General features: G+C 39.3%; 1 protein-coding gene across 2 annotated transcripts; it reads left to right on the top strand.

The window, feature by feature from the left end:
- The first annotated feature begins 477 nt into the window (after positions 1–477).
- Positions 478–14,571, top strand: LOC116729754 (glycerol-3-phosphate acyltransferase 4). 2 transcript variants are annotated; one of them, XM_032578489.1, is made up of 13 exons: positions 478–641; positions 1,321–1,956; positions 5,124–5,193; positions 5,327–5,627; positions 7,019–7,093; positions 7,216–7,305; positions 10,453–10,546; positions 10,667–10,782; positions 10,888–10,943; positions 11,027–11,112; positions 11,226–11,354; positions 11,632–11,711; positions 13,423–14,571. In XM_032578489.1, exons 2-13 carry the CDS (start codon positions 1,789–1,791, stop codon positions 13,529–13,531), a joined length of 1,374 nt encoding a protein of 457 aa, XP_032434380.1. In that variant the 5' UTR covers positions 478–641; positions 1,321–1,788; the 3' UTR covers positions 13,532–14,571. The 2 variants fall into 2 exon arrangements, with proteins under 2 accessions (XP_032434380.1, XP_032434379.1); XM_032578488.1 differs by having other exon boundaries at positions 481–630.
- Positions 14,572–16,172: the final 1,601 nt, after the last annotated feature.

Genomic DNA, 16,172 nt, shown 5'->3' with positions numbered 1-16,172 from the left:
AAACGATGAATTTAAATTTAGAGTTAAGACTTAGACACAAGTTTAAATTTTTGCATTGATCTAGTGGCATAAATTAACTTTTCAATTACACTCTAATTTACTACCACGCTATATAGATTTTTGTCCAATTTGGCGTTTTTTTTTTTTTTTACTGTCCCACTTTTGGACCTTCAGAAACGCTGCCCTAATTTTACAAGTTTTAACTTTTTCTAAAAGTTTGCTGCAATTTTTCTTTCTTTTTTTCTTTCGAAAAATTTTATTGTTACTGTAAACATTTAAAAACATTACATTATTGCAATTATCCAGAAATTTTTCAAGAAACTTACAAATTCATCAATTTAGGCTAAAAGAAGCTAAGAACAAGAGTATAAAACAGAAAAACTCTGTGGGTTAAAAATTGAGCAGGACCGGGGGGAAAGTTTGCTGCAATAGCTCACGTCGGCCACCAGGTGTCGATGTAGATTTTTCCGTTAGGGATTTGCTCGAAGCTCTTCTGCTCTGTTCTGGTCGCCCGCTGATCGCTCGTGGTGTCCGGCGGGTGGAGTTTGGCCGCAGTCAGCGAGACAAAGGCAGAGAGGGATGGACGGGGGAAGCGGTGCCGTGTCGGCCCTGGATGCACGGTGACTGAAGGTTGGTCAGATGTAAGCACCTTTCAGCCTCACCCGTGTATTTCACAGCTGAGTTATTAATACACGGAGCGCCATGTAGTTGTGTTAAATCCCGTGAAAGGTTGGCTCAGCATGTTTAGTCCTCTCAAACCTCTCTGCTGAGGGATGAGAGCGGGCTAACTGTTAGCGCTCTGGCAAACAGCTTCCTTCAGCATCGGGGACCATTTTTGACCGGCTTCCGGGGGTTATATTAACGCATTAACACAGATGTATATCCTTATTAAACGAAGGGATATGGATATATGTGTGGAGCTCCAGAGTGAATTTAAAGAGACAGCGGTTGTGGGTCGGTATGGACCCTCCTGTTAGCCGTCCTGCTTTATTATGAATTCACGATGATGGGGGGGCCTCCCTACAGCTAACGTTATCTCCTCACCGCAGCCAACATCACACAGCGAACATCTGATTATGTTATCGGGTCCATTGCAGAAAAGACATACATGGTTGTAAACATTTCGCAAAAGCACTGCAGTAAGTGTCTTTTAAGAAAAAACGGAAGCTAGCATGAGAACTGAACACCGGTATTTCAGAAGTGTACACAAGGACACGTTGTCTGTGTTGCATTATTACGTTACTCGTCAGCATTCAGGCGGAAAGGGACTTAACATTGTTGCACAGATGGACCTGATGGTTTGTTTGCACGTCTTTGCAGGTTGACACCCAGCAGCGGAGACCCCGGATCTTCAACAGACGAGGGAAACACCTGCAGAGCCCAGTTGTTTTTGTTACATTGTTTGCATCTCTGCCGTCAGCGGGAATTCATTCTCTGAAATACCAAAAGGACATCTGCGGCAAGGACAGGACACGGATATTTCTTTTCCTCCCTCTCTCGTTCTCTTCTTTTTATTAGACTTTGAACTCATCCCAGTTTTCAGTAGACCAATGAAATCTGAGGAAAATGCCCTAAGGGGCAGGGTGAAGATGTCTGGTTGCTTTTGGATTGATTTTCCAGTAAATGTCTGGAGAAGCCCTGTTCTCTGATGATATCAATGAGGGCATTTTCGTGACAAATCCCCACCGGGGCCACTTGGGTCCAGACTGTGGAGACCTGTACTTACAGGAACTCTAATCTCTAACTTAAAAAAAATATATATAAATAATAGCCCCTTCTTATGTCAGGATGGAGCTCTTCTTCAACCCTTTTGATAATTTGCTGTGCATTCTGCTGGGCATCTCCTTCACTGTATGGGTCACCCTGCTTCTGGTATTCATTATTGTTCCGGCCATTTTTGGGGTGTCATTTGGCATCAGGCGGCTTTATATGAAGACTTTGTTGAAGATCTTTGAGGTAAGAGCTCGCTGCCTTTCGATCTACTTTTCTTTGCTCGTCAATGAATTAAGTGTTTAGTTGAACATGACGCAGCAGTCATAAATAAAGATAAGCTGACCACAGCACACACAAAACTCATCGGCATCGAGGCTTTGTAACCTGGAGTTATGCTGAGTTTGTTCCATCTGCCAATTATTTATTTATTTTTGTCTGAATATAGATATTAAGTTCTTACTTTAAGCATGGTTTCTCTTTAAGAGCTAAATACATTTCTCTTATTTCAAGAAATACAGAAAAAATGTTCAGATCACTCCTTTACAAGACCGATTATCAAACCATATCTGAAAATATAAAATTTCATTGCTTCACGTTTTGTCTGTGTAAATCAATATTGGACAGCAAAGTACTCTCCAATATTGGAGAAATCTTTGTTAAATCAGTAGGGCATTTATTAAAACGGTGCGTTAAGTTAAGGAGCGTTAAGAAGTGAGAGAGCAGTGGATGTTACACAGCTCTGCAGTGACACACCTCCACTGTCATTTCAAATAAAATATAAAATGATTACAAGTTTTAAACTTAGCATTTTGTGTTAAGGATTACTTTGCAGTGTGGAAAACGTTGGCATTTTATTTGATCATAATCCATATCTGGACAAGAATGTGAAAAAATAAAATAAACTTCCACACTCGAATAGTGTCGGCACAACCCATTAACAAGTAGCTATGATGCGTTCACTGACTGTCGAAAAAACAATCTAGCTGGTTTCCTTATTCGCCTCTAGTAAACCTATACATTTAGTCCCATCATTGTACATTTTAGGAAGCATTTTTCAGGGAATCCGATCTAACGTGTGTTCAGCTCAAGCTGTTTTAGGGTTGCGTTTAGTGTCCAACCGGTGGGTGTTGCATTAACTGGCTGATGCAGATTAACAGCAGCCTACTAAGTGTCCTTCCGCTGTTATGTAACCAGCGGGAAATTGTGCTGCAGACCTAAATCCTTAACTGATGTGGCTCTAATGCTTTCTTATTTTTCCCAGTTTATCGTACAATTTGGCAAAAACAGTGTTTCATTTATTCTCTACTCTGTTGTAGCATCACCTGTAGAGCGGAAAGAAATGACTCGCATGTATTGAGATACCTTCATGGAAAAAATGGTCAAAAAACAAATGCCGTGTTAAAGGTTCGGAAGTTTGTGTTTAACTTTTAACTTAATAAAAACTTCTAAATTTCTTAAAAATGACATTAGTTATCTATTTTAAGATTCAACGTGTGAGGACAAACTTGATGTTTAGCAGGTTTTAAAGAGCTCAGCGTTTCCTTTGTTCACATGCAGTTTTTGCTACCACAGGTCACAGTGGATTCATTAAGCCGTTTCCACTGTTACTAGAAAGACATTTCTGTTTCTACTCACTCTAAGAATCCCTGTAGCTGCATTTTTAAAGGATGAATCAGTACCACAGCTTGTTACAACACATTTTAAAGGTTGCTCTGACAGACTGCAATGGGTACGCTTCATTGGCCAATGCTGTCTGGATAACTGGTTCTTGCACATGGAAAACCTCAAACTTAAGTTTTTGTTTTGTTTTTTTTTCCCAAAATGATTTAAAAATGTCAGTATATGTTGTTTATTGTTATTATTTTACATAAAGAGACGAAAGAAGTTCAACTTTCTTTGAATTTCCTGTGTTTGACAAACAAACTCCAGATTCCAGCGTTAGTACGTAAAGTGTTTGGACACAGGCAGCTTCCATGCAGTACCATGTTTTTGACTATCTTTGACTCCAGCCGACATACTTTGAACTTATCATGTGCCGTGTCAGTGTCATGTTGGATTGTTGGCTAAATAAGACTCAGACAGCGTATCCCTGTCCATACTTCCTGATCCTTTCCTACTTCTCTGCTGGCTTTGGGAACACCCTGTTCTCTTCTCGTCATGCATTTTGTTTGATTTGACGTGTATTGGAACGGGCGGTTTTTTCCAGTTCTTCTTTGGTGTTAATTCATTATCTTGTGGTTAGAGTTGGGATTGAAACCAGGACCTAACATTTTAAATCAGGTTTTCTGTAACTTATTGCCATAACAATGATTTTTACAGTTTTTCTCAAGCTGTTTAGTATAATTAAACTATTTTTTTTCTGTTGGCCAGATTACTGGCTGAAATCTTTATAGTTACTCACACACACACACACAAAACAACAACCTCAAAAGGACTTTTTCATCAGCTGCTTTGTAATACACCAAGAAACCATAAAATGCGACATGTCATACTAACTACTGCAACTTTATTTTACTGCAAACATTTATTTTCCAGGAAACAAAGCGTCAAAAAATTAAATGTTTATGTTCTTAATGTCTTCATAGTATGCAAGATGTATTTTCATGACCAACAAATATAGAATTTCAAACACTCATTCATTTTTTAGGTTAATTAATTGGCACACTTACTTAGCAACAAAATTGAGCAGTCCTCATGTAGAAGTCAGTCTACGAATTAAAATCCAATTTTTCAAAATAAAAGCAGTGTTTGTTTTTTATTTCTCTAAAATTCAGGCATGAAGTTAAATAAAAGAATATTCATGAAAATGAAATGTCATAACTCATATCAAGTATCTTCAAATAGTCGTTATGGATGGTGTCGCTGTGGGCAGGAAGAATCTCTGGTAGCAGTCAGTCTTGCAACGAATCTGAAGAGGCCCCTGACTGAAGACTGTTGCAATAGAAATGATATCCCAGTGGTGCAACACACCTGAATCAAATTCCCTCAGCATGCAATCAGTTTCTACAGAGTGCTGCTGATGACCTAATTATTTAAATCGGGTGTGCTGAAGGAGAGATACATTATAAAAATTTCAGGTCAGCCGACTGCAAGACATTTTGTTTCCTGTTATGCTGCATTCCTTCACCGGGTCTGAATTAGAAAAGAGATTTTTAATTTCACTGAGATATTCCCTGGTTAAATAAAGATCAAGTAAAAATAAAATATTGCCTGCCTTCCAGTCCAGCTAATCTCATATATTCATCTAGTGTCAACTGTACAGGGAAATGAATCAGCACAGTAAAACAAACACTGTTTCAGTACTTTTTGTACTTACTTGAAATTCTCTGTGCCTGTACTGTCTTTTGATCTAAATGCAAATGTTCTTGTGTCATCTAAACTTTGATGTAACCTGTGCTCTACATTTCTAGTGGGCCACACTTAGGATAGAGAGGGGAGCCAAAGAGAAAAATCATCACCTGTACAAACCTTACTCCAACGGTAAGATGCGATTGTGGTTGCCTTGTTTTAATTTGGTTTGTTTTGGAAACGTTTCCAGCAGACACGTTTTCAGCGGCCGTGTCTGCTCCAGCAGTAATGTTGACGTGTGGCCTGCCTGCCTGTCTCGCTGTAGCTATAATCGCTAAGGAGCCCACCTCCTTGGAGGAGGAGATCAAGGAGATCCGGCGGAGCGGCAGCAACAAAGACCTGGACTCTGCCTCGGAGTTCGAGATGTCCGACATCTTCTACTTCGCTCGGCGAGGCGTGGAGAGCATCATGGACGATGAGGTGACCAAGCGGTTTTCTGCTGAGGAGCTGGAGTCCTGGAACCTGCTGACTCGCAGCAACAACAACTTTCACTACATCAGCCTGAGGCTGACCGTCCTGTGGGGGCTGGGCCTCCTGATCCGCTACGGGATCCTGCTGCCTCTCAGGTACAGGACTCAATTCTAATATACACACACAGATATATATACAGTATATATATATATATATATACTGTATATACACAACACGTTAAGCCCCAGATCTAGCCACTGTCAGCCCAAACTTTTACTGTAGTGACCCTGCTTCACTGTCTGGTATCTAGTAAAACCATGGATCAGAGAGCATGGCTGCTTTGTTTGAAAAGACCCGTTTTCTTGAAATTCGGTGCTCAGAAACTTTTAATTCACTGCAAAAACAAACATTTTTTATAAAAATACTGGAAACAACATGAGGCACATAAACATTACTGATGCACTTATCAGGCTTCATTAGGCCAGCACCAATTTCTGGTTTCCTTTGAGGTCTAACCTGCCTATTCCAGTTTTCAGAGGATAAGATTTGTGTTTCTAATGACTGTAAGACAAAGAAAATATGCTGCATATTCTCTGTTAGAGTTCTGAATCAAATGAAGGAATTCCTATTTATTCATCATAGGATATGTTGGAACCTATTACAACTTTTTATTTGAAAGGTGCATCAATGTTTATGTTGTTGGTTGATCCATTCGTGGAACAAAAATTGTTCTGCTTCATCTATTGTGCAGGATTAACAAATAATGACTTCCAGTATTTGAGATGTTATTCAAAGGACAATTTGTCCTTGTGACTCAGCCCTCTGGATAATTTTTTGTCGTCCATGTGAAGCTTACATTTAGACTATTTTTGCTAACTCTGATTCCCATGTTAGGTCAAATATGTGATTTCGTTGGGGAAGGCATCACTTTCCATTAATGAATTAAACGATTTAGTAATGACATATCCTCTTTGCTGACAGTGCTTGGAGACTCTGAAGTGGCTGTAAACACTTCCCCAGTGCGAGTTAAAGATATCGGGGTTGTGTTAGAGATTCACAGTGACAGCCACTCAGGACTCGGCGTGGTTGGCTCGTTTCCAGCTGTCAGTGGGGAGACGAATCAGGCCACTGCTGCACAGACGAACGTCATTCCAGTCTTCTCCGTGGCTATAATAGATTCTCTCTTTCAGGCCTTGTCCAGTGAAATCTTGGCTGCGCTGTCAAGTGTTGGGAACCTTGCATTTCTGAATGTGTTTAATCCCCCCCTCTCTTCAATCAGAACCCTCTCCAAACCTGGGTGATTGATTCATCCAGATTTAGTTGACCTTTAATCATTAGAATCATTCCTGGTGGCTCCGTGGTTAATTACGGTGGTAGAGACTGCATGAGAGCTCATCACGTGTAGCCTGTTCTCAGGAGATTAACACTAGACGTCCTAATTGAATGTTTAGAATATAAAAGCAGCAGCTTAGTCCTGTGATTTTTTTTGTTTTTTATTTACTTATTTTTTTAAAGACTAATGTTCATGGGTCTGTCTCTCCTCCAGGGTAACGCTTGCCTTCACTGGTGTAAGCCTGCTGGTGTTCCTCACCTCTCTAATTGGACTCCTGCAAAATGGAAGGTGAGATGGATCACATCTCTTCTGTTTGAATTCATGAATTGATTAGCTCTGGGTATCGTCATGCTGTGTGTGTGTGTGTGTGTGTGTGGGGGTGTGTGTGTGTGTGTGTGTTTTCTCTACAGAATGAAAAACGTCCTCAGTGAGAAAGTCCATTTGATGTGCTACAGAATATGTGTCAGAGCTCTCACTGCCATTATAACCTATCATGACAGGTAGAGGAACGTTTGTTTTTTTTTTTCAAACACACTGGTTCTCAAAAGTGTGAACAGCACTTCACACTGTGAAAATGCCAGTTTGATGTGATGTAGCAAATGAGACAAATCATTTCAAACCCTTTTCTAATAGACCATGGGAATTATACGTATATTGTTCAGTTCCACTGAAAAACAAATGAATCTGATAGGGGGAAAATGAGAGAATGTGTAATATATGGCTTAAGCACATATTGATTTAATTAAATAATTTTGTCTTTATTTTTGGTAGGAATCTGTTAGAATTCCATAGGTTGACTTGGTAATATTGGCAAAGGTTCCCCAAATTTATCAGATTGTACAGACCTTGTGAACTCAGGTCTTATTGTCTTACTTCACTGTAGGCTTTTAAGGTGATACTCTGTGTTTTGGTTCAAACTTACCGAATTAAATGATTGTTTCATTGGACCATAACACATTCAAGCATATTCACTGGTTTGGTTTTAGGAAAATTTAACCTGCTCTGCATGTTTAGTGCTAAAGATTGAGTGTTTTGTAGCAACTTGCTCATTTTAGATTTATTGTCTGAATGCATTAATGTATTTGAGATTACATCAAAGACTTTGAAATGTGCATTTACTTGATAAGAAACTACATCTAGCTTTACTTTTGGTCATTTGCACATTTTAAAAGCAGCGTCAATTTATGCTTTTCTTTTTCTCTTTTCTCACTTCTTCATAGTCATTGATTCTTCCACAGCATAGTTACTGTACATATCACAGTTAGTCAAAAAATAATATTTCCTTCTGTTATTTATTAAAACCTCAATGATAAGCAAGTCCCATGTAAGAAAAAAGACCCCAGTTAGAAGCAAACTACATCTGTCTTCACTCAGCAAGACTGAAGCAGCAGCTCTAAACCGCTTGTAGTAACTTCCCTTGTACTGCTAACCTTGTGCATAAGGTGATCTCAGTCCAGAGCTGTAATCTGTGGTGCCATGACTGGAACCAGGCTACCAAATGCTATCAGAGCAGCCTAATTGGCACTCCTTTACTGTTCTACTTGTATCCTGTCCAGATTTAATAGATTTACCGCTTAATGCTCAAGCCAGGTTTTTGTCTTGTGCTTGAGTCTTCCTCTTCTCTTTTTCAAATAAGCAGCTTCACAGCTCTGTGAAACAGTAGTAGCGCCGTACTTCTTTTTTTTTTTTTTTACTTTCTTCGTAATTAAAAATGTTCTTTCTTACAAATTTAATGATGGCACTTGACTTAATGTCATGTTTTGATTGTTGATTCTATGTTGCAATTGCACAAAAATCCGTGAGGGACGACGGCGTCCCAGAGCAAAATTCCGTGAAAGAGGTGTACGGAGCCTCGTGCCGGAAGCTCGTTGAAAGGCTGTTTGTGAGCGTGAGTGGGAATAAAAATACCAATAGGTATTTCGTTCCATATAACACAGTAGGAGTGTAACAGGTAAACCTTTTATGGATGCAAAAGCAAGAACCTCCCACTTGATGACTTTGTGTTTCTGTGTTTGATGTGATGTAAAGCACTTTGAAATGCCTTGCTGCTGAAATGTGCTATACAAATAAAATTTGATGGATTGATTTGATTGATTAACCACTGTTTTTCACATCACTCCATGTGACTCAGCAACACTTTGAAAAACGTTGCAAAAGAACCCAGGGGATCCTTTAAAGCCCTTTTCAAGTCTCATTTGTTTTAATGAATGGCAGTGTTTATAATTCAATAATAATACAATCAAATGGCATCCGCTATCACGGTTGGAGTTCCAAAATAAATACGACTGCTGTACAAAAAAAAACACAAGCAACAATCAACAATGAGACTTTCTGCAAGATGCAATCCAAAGCACACCCACCTCCAGTTGGAGTGGCTCAGTCAAAGTCTGGACTGTGATCTCAAACAGGCTCTTCATGCTCAAAATTAAATTACTTAAATTGTGCATAAAGAGTTGGCCAGAACGACTCCACAGCGATTAACTGGTATCAGAAATGGTGAGCAATTACATTTTCACATGGGATCAGGTTGGTCAGAAAATCTCCTTTCCTTTAATGAATGAAATTATCATTTGAAAGAAAAGGCACATTGTGTAAGGAAGCTAAAACAGAAGAAATCTGTAAGCGGGCAAATACTCTTCAATGGCATTTTTTCCAAATAGTGCTAGATTTAACCAAAAAAAAAAAAAGTGTTGTTGGTTGAAATTCACCTGCCAAGTTACCTCTTTTTTTTGTTTTTTTCCCCCTCAAATTTGAGCCACAGCAGACCTCTGCCATTACGTAATTTCCGACGAGCCGTGCCTAGAGAAATGTGATCCCCTCGTGTATAAGAAGGAATGCAGAGGTGCCTGAAGCTCTGCTCAAGCTGTCGACAGCCTTATTCACAGCGAGAGCCATTTTAGGACCCAGACGAAGCACGAAAACACGGCAGAGTTCTCTAACGCAAATAAAAAGTTAATTCAGACACAGGGGCAGCTGCAATCCTGCTTTACTGAGATCATGCGCAGGGGTTATTGAGGAACACATTGCACTTAAATTGCAAGTGTGATCATCTGAGGGGAATATGAAGCAAAAAGGAAGAAGTTTGTTTACATGATGGCACATGTAACAGGATGTGGAGGAGGAAGCTGGTGGTTTGTGTGCTTGTTGATGAAGCTGACAACATCTGGTCTGTTTTTGTTAAGGGCGTTTCAGGCTTGACTGAAGGTTTTAGAGATTTCACTGTCGAAGTCAAGACTTTAATAATAATCTCCCTTATTGTTCCATTAGTAATTAAATTTAACTACTGAAACTGAGATTTTGTGATGAATTATGCGAATCTGTTCAGTTTCTCGTGACTCTTCTAAGTTCCTTCAGTCTCAGTTTGAATTTGGTTCCTCCACGGGGGGGGGGGAGGGTGCTAAAAATAATCAGCTGACATAGGAGGTGTCGCTCTATTTACGATTGTAACTTTATCTCCGGGATGTCGACTCGGTATGTTCAAGTACTGCGTGGACGACATAGGCTGCTTTGTGTCACGCAAGACGAGCCCTACTCTTGTTCTGTCCTGCTTTTTCCTTTATGGAGTAGTTTCACATTCTCTGTGATGCTTAACTGTGACGATCTGTCTTAATGCAGTGTTTTTTAAGACATTTTTTGTACTTCTCTAGTGAGAATAAACCCAAAAATGGAGGCATCTGTGTCGCTAACCACACTTCACCCATTGATGTTATCATCCTGGCCAGCGACGGCTGCTACGCCATGGTAATTGCGGAAGTCTGGAAGGAAAAAAAATACCTTGATTATCTCTGTTTTAACTGCGGTTGACAGCAGAAAGTCACAGCACTTCCAGAAATAGATGCTGCTATTTGTTTGTGTTGTCAGGTTGGCCAGATTCACGGTGGACTGATGGGGCTTATTCAGCGAGCCATGGTCAAGGCCTGCCCTCACATTTGGTTCGAGCGCTCAGAAGTCAAAGACAGACACCTAGTGGCCAAACGGTAGTACTTCCGCCTGTGTCTCTACTGTTTCTGTTTTCCAGACGTGAAAAATCTGAATTGATCCCAGTCAGACTGGCAATAAGCTTCATTGCTTTTGTGTTGCAGGCTGAGCAATCACATACAAGATAAATCTAAACTGCCGATCCTCATTTTCCCAGAAGGTGAGCTTTTCAGTGAATGAACCTTGCAACAGTTGTAGGTTTCATCTGTAGTCTCTTGATTGGTCTTCATCTTAAATTCACAGGGACCTGCATAAACAATACATCAGTTATGATGTTTAAGAAGGGAAGTTTTGATATCGGTGCCACAGTCTATCCTGTGGCTATTAAGGTACCACTTTTTCTTCTTGTTTTTTTTTTTTTCTTTATGCTTTAATATATCAATAAGCTTTTCTTTCTGTATTTTAAAGAAAAGTGTTGAATAACCTGATGTGTTCCCCGCAGTATGATCCTCGGTTTGGAGATGCCTTCTGGAATAGCAGCAAGTTTGGAATGGTCAGCTACCTTTTACGTATGATGAGCAGCTGGGCCATCGTCTGCAGCGTGTGGTACCTTCCTCCCATGTCAAGAGAGGTTAGACTGAACAGATTACCTACTGATTTTCAACAAATGTAGTTGTCATTGCATTAAACATACATCATTTAATTAATCTCAAATAATATGATTTATCCTAATTATCACAGTGACTGTGTACCACAAATAACTCCTATGATTTTATTGAATTCAAATGTTGTTGGGTTTTTTTGGGGTTTTTTTTTTATTGAGCTTCGCTAAAGTAGCTTTGTGTTTGAACAGATTCATTGCCTCTGCAGTTTAACGTTACTGTATTTATATTTGTGCTTTTCCACAGGAAGGAGAAGACGCCGTTCAGTTTGCCAATCGTGTAAAATCGGCCATAGCCAGGAAGGGTGGACTGGTTGACCTCCTGTGGTAAGACGCCATTTTCACACACATCTAGAGAAGTCAGTTCTTTAGAGGAAAATAATAATTAATTATATGAGAACCATTTTGCTCTGAAGACTGTTGTCTGACTTAATAAAGCATCATTTAATACAAGTTAATAAGATGTTTAACATGGAAATACCAACAGAGCCCAAGTACTTGCAGAGTATTTAAAGCGTCTCCTTGATATAACTCCACAGTCACATGTAGGCATGGGCCAGTATATGTCTAGCAGAATTATCATTTTGAGCAAAAATGAAAAACATAAAAGTAAAATGCCAACTAATTGCTCATATTTTAAACCAAAAAGTGTAGCCTCCTCAAGTATTGATGAATATTGAGTTGTTAGAGATTTTTTGGTATTATCATTTTATTCTTACTTTAGTTCACATTCAGCCTATAGATCATTGTGATTTTCTGTTTAAAGTGTTCTCTTATGGAGGTCACTACTGTCTGTTCAACTTTACGAGAAATAGATAAAACTAAGTTTCTCAGACCTTAAATCCTTTTGCAAGAACACCTCCTAATTTAGAAACTACCTGTGAGCAGTCGTATTTTGTTTTATTGACAGTACTGACCGAGATTTGAACCGGGCTCAGACCTTTGACCAGATATCACATCTGGAACTGGGTTGTTAGATGTTTGGGTTAGAAGCTTTACGACCTCTGTTGTTTTTCCTGACTGCCCCCTTGCCTGTTCTCCTTTGACAATAAAAACAGGAGTTCATGTGAGAGCAGATCAGAATGCTCTGTGGATTGTTCGGAGGAAGAATTGGCAGAGCGTTCTCCTTTTGCAAAAGCTAAACGTAAAATTCATATACGTTGTCTGTGGTTCTTTCTTTTATTTAGGTTCGAAAGGAAAAATACCTATCAGAGTACTACGGTTAATAATATCTGTAACTTTTTTATTTGTACTTTGATGCATAGTATTTTCATTCTATTACATGTGCTTATTGTAAAAAAGCATTTTTTTAAATTCTACTCTTTAAAAAGTAACACGTTGATATCAGCTGGCTAATTAGTCGGGCTACATCTCGAGTAGCTAGTCTGCAGTTGGCTGGTTAACAGCCAGTGGTAGTTTCAAAGTCGTTACCTTTTTAATAGGAGTGATGGGTGCTGATCAAAAATATTTCAAGTCAAACTTGTCTTGACTGTCTGTCTCGACAGTATAGTAGGCTTTTTTTTCCAGCCAGCTTACTGGCAATGCACAGCAACAGGCAGGAGAGGGGCAGGACTGTGCTACTTCACACTGCATACACCCAGACAAAAACTTAAGAAACTAAATTTTGTAATTAAAAATGTTTGGTTTTTCACGCTTTTTTTCTTCAATTTTATAAGGGGCACAAATGTAATAATCCTGATAGTTGAAGAGGCTTTAAAGCCTAAAAGAAATGGTGGAAAAACGAGTTTTTAGTTATGGATGTCATCACTTTCCTTTTTTGAAATGAGAGCAAAGAAAAGACATGCGCTGAGATCGCTGCTCTACCTTTTGGAAAATGTCATTAAACCGAACAGCTTAACGATATTTTTTTCTTCGATGAGATTATTTCATTTCTTGACAAATTAAAGTTTGCAGGTTCAGGTCTAGAAAAGGACCTTATGATCGGTTTTAGCTCCTCTTTCATGTCATTCAAATACGTCTGATCCTATCGACAGAGTTTTTTTTCTCTCTGAAATTGCACTCCTGATTGTTTGTGCAGGGACGGAGGTTTAAAGCGCGAAAAGGTAAAAGATACCTTTAAAGAAGAGCAGCAAAAGCTGTACAGCAAAATGCTCGTAGGCACCCAAGAGGACCGCAGCCGTTCCTGAGGGTACTCCCAGCAGGTGGACTGACTCAGAGACCGCTTTGGACGCCGCTGGCTGAGCAGGCAGACAGCGGTGACCCGTCAGGTGGAGCCGCTGCACCGGATTGTCCTCTCCTTGATGTCAACAATACTCCATCTGGCTTCTCCAGTCACTGCCTCAGCCTGGCATGTAAAGTTGCATCACTGTTGTGGGATATTCGCCCAGCCCACCCCTTCGCCGCCACGTTGGAATAGCTCGATAAAAGCCTTGCTAGCTGTAGAAAAGGAAGGCCCGGCGTGAAGAGAAAGACTTCCTCTTGTGTCTTTTTTCTTTCGAGGAGGAAACAAATAGTCATCTATATTTGACTTCTGTTTTTGTTTTTGTTTTGTTACAACTTGCTTTTAAAAAGCTTTATTGTGTCACCTTGCGTTGAAGTTTCAGGAGGTGTTGTACCTGGAATGTAGAAAAGCGATAATGTAGATGGAATCTAGCGTGTTCTAATCTGATAACCTGAGGATGACTTGTTAAATGGCGGGCGCCTACACTACAGGGCAAAACTTTGTTACATTCTAGATATTTTTATGTGCTTTTTGTCCAGGAGGAAAGCAAAACAAATCTTGTATGAGAAGATTTTTATTTTACATTATGACATACATCAACAGGTTGTTTCGTGTCAGAGCAGGAAAGCTTCCCGTTTGTGTGTTTTCCATGGAATGTGAGAGAGCTCACAATATGAAGTGGAAACTGTCCACCTACAGCTACGATTATGCAGGCATATTGATTTTTAAGCAGTTACTCCTCTTCAAGTCAATGCAGCAACACGCAGTAAAGGAGCGCACAGTCTTTTCATAAATCATTTGTTTCTATAGTTGTGCCTTAAAGGCTCACGGCACCAAGGTAACTGCATAGAATAAATACCAATGACAGAAACAATAGCTGTAAGTAACAATCAGCAGGTTCATATTTAAGTTACATCCAACCAGGCGTGGTTTTGTGCAGTTTCTGTATTACCTCATTTCAATAAAAAGCTAGAAGCTTTTGTCTATATTTTTCCTTTCAATGAAGATGTTTGTTTTGTTGTTTTTTTCTTCTTCCCCGTACTGTGCAATCTCAATGCGGTCTCTAAAAGAGACTGTAGCTGTAGTTGAGGTTTTGCATTAGGCTGAGAGGTAGCATTGTGGGAACAGCCTTTTTTTTACAAGTTTCTCCCTGAAACATTGAGCTGCTCGGTTTGGTGTCAACAGGGACAGTCATTTAGATCCTGTCAAATCAGTTCACTGAACTAAATATTTAAGAACGGGAGTCAACTCTTGACTTGTGGTTTGTTGCATCTGATCTTGCCACAAAGGGCTGTTAAACATCATAAAATGTGTTGTATTTTTTATGATCATAAAGTCATAAAAATAAACCTCTAAACCATGAATACTTGGAAAAGTAAGGTTTACTATTAGCTGAGGCACTGATGTAAGGGATGACGCGTGCGTTCTCAATGTTATAATGTGTCGTAAGAGATGGACCATTAACCGTTAAGCTACTTAAAAGTTGCGTATTAAAATATTTTTTTTCAACAATCTCAAGTTTCAGAAATCTTTCTTCCTGAAAACACAAATTCTCAGTCTAAATTGGACATGTAGTATAAGATTCAAAGAAGGTTTTGAGAACATATTTCTTCTCAGATCACATTAACATGAGTTTTATATAGGGTTCAGTCTCAAATAATTAAACATTCAACCTATTAGTAATCGAATTTGTATTTCACTGTTTTATTGTATTTCACAATAAAAAAAAAAAGACAAACGTAAAATTAAAAGGAGATTCGGAGGGGAATTTAAAGTTAACATTCTGATTTTCTCCAGCTGATGCTACCCAGCAGCTTCTGATTCCAGAAAATGGACTGATAGTACGTCTAGTCGGGTAAAATACTCTTCACTGTCTAAAAACCAACAAGTCTTCTCTCTTACTCTTGGCTGTCATCCAGCCAGAGGCGACACCCTGAGCCTATAAAAGCTGCTGGAGGTCGAGTCGTGCCAGCTGACATTTTACGTTCCTAAGAACTAAAGCAACACAGTAAAAGAACTTTACAGTGACTAAAACAAGAAAATCCAATTTAAACAAAGTTGATCCAAGCTCTGATTGGGCAGTTTCCTGGTTGTGTGTTTCAGTTCCCATGTTTTACATTTTTACACTGACTCGGCATGAAGAATACGCAGACGTTGCGCCATCGCTGTGTCCTTGGGCGTGGACTGGGGTGGAATGATTGGCCACGTTTTCAGAACCTGTCATCAAAAATAAAGTCAAAATACAATTCATGCCCTTCTTTCAACACTTTTTTTGTTTACTTCCTCAGACAGAAAGAACTCCATATCAAAACTGATAAGAATATGACCGTCTGGAGCAGTCTTACTACCACAAAGGAAACAGAAAGTCATTCAGTAGCCCAGAGTTTTGGCAGATAAATAATTTCCTGTTAAGACCGTTATGTGACTTGCACTGACATGCATCCAAACTGGTGATTTTGAATATAACTGAACAGCTAATTTATGTTTACTCATTTCAAAAGGTGAGGCTCGTATTTTCCATCACTTCCTCACACGATATTTTTCAAGTATTTATTATGTGGTCATGGCTTACAGGCAATTGAAACTCAAAATTCAGTTCCTCTGGA

Source organism: Xiphophorus hellerii, chromosome 12 (genome assembly GCF_003331165.1).
Source record: "Xiphophorus hellerii strain 12219 chromosome 12, Xiphophorus_hellerii-4.1, whole genome shotgun sequence".
Classification (NCBI taxonomy): Eukaryota; Metazoa; Chordata; class Actinopteri; order Cyprinodontiformes; family Poeciliidae; genus Xiphophorus; species Xiphophorus hellerii.
This window is presented reverse-complemented; position numbering and strand designations above follow the sequence as displayed.

What these genes read in the sequence shown, in the direction of transcription:
- LOC116729754 (XM_032578489.1), top strand. Translation starts at nt 1,789, where the DNA reads ATGGAGCTCTTCTTCAACCCTTTTGATAATTTGCTGTGCATTCTGCTG. An exon ending in GATCCTCATTTTCCCAGAAG is followed by an intron (nt 10,944 to 11,026) that starts GTGAGCTTTTCA and finishes TTAAATTCACAG; the next exon opens with GGACCTGCATAAACAATACA. An exon ending in TTCCTCCCATGTCAAGAGAG is followed by an intron (nt 11,355 to 11,631) that starts GTTAGACTGAAC and finishes GCTTTTCCACAG; the next exon opens with GAAGGAGAAGACGCCGTTCA.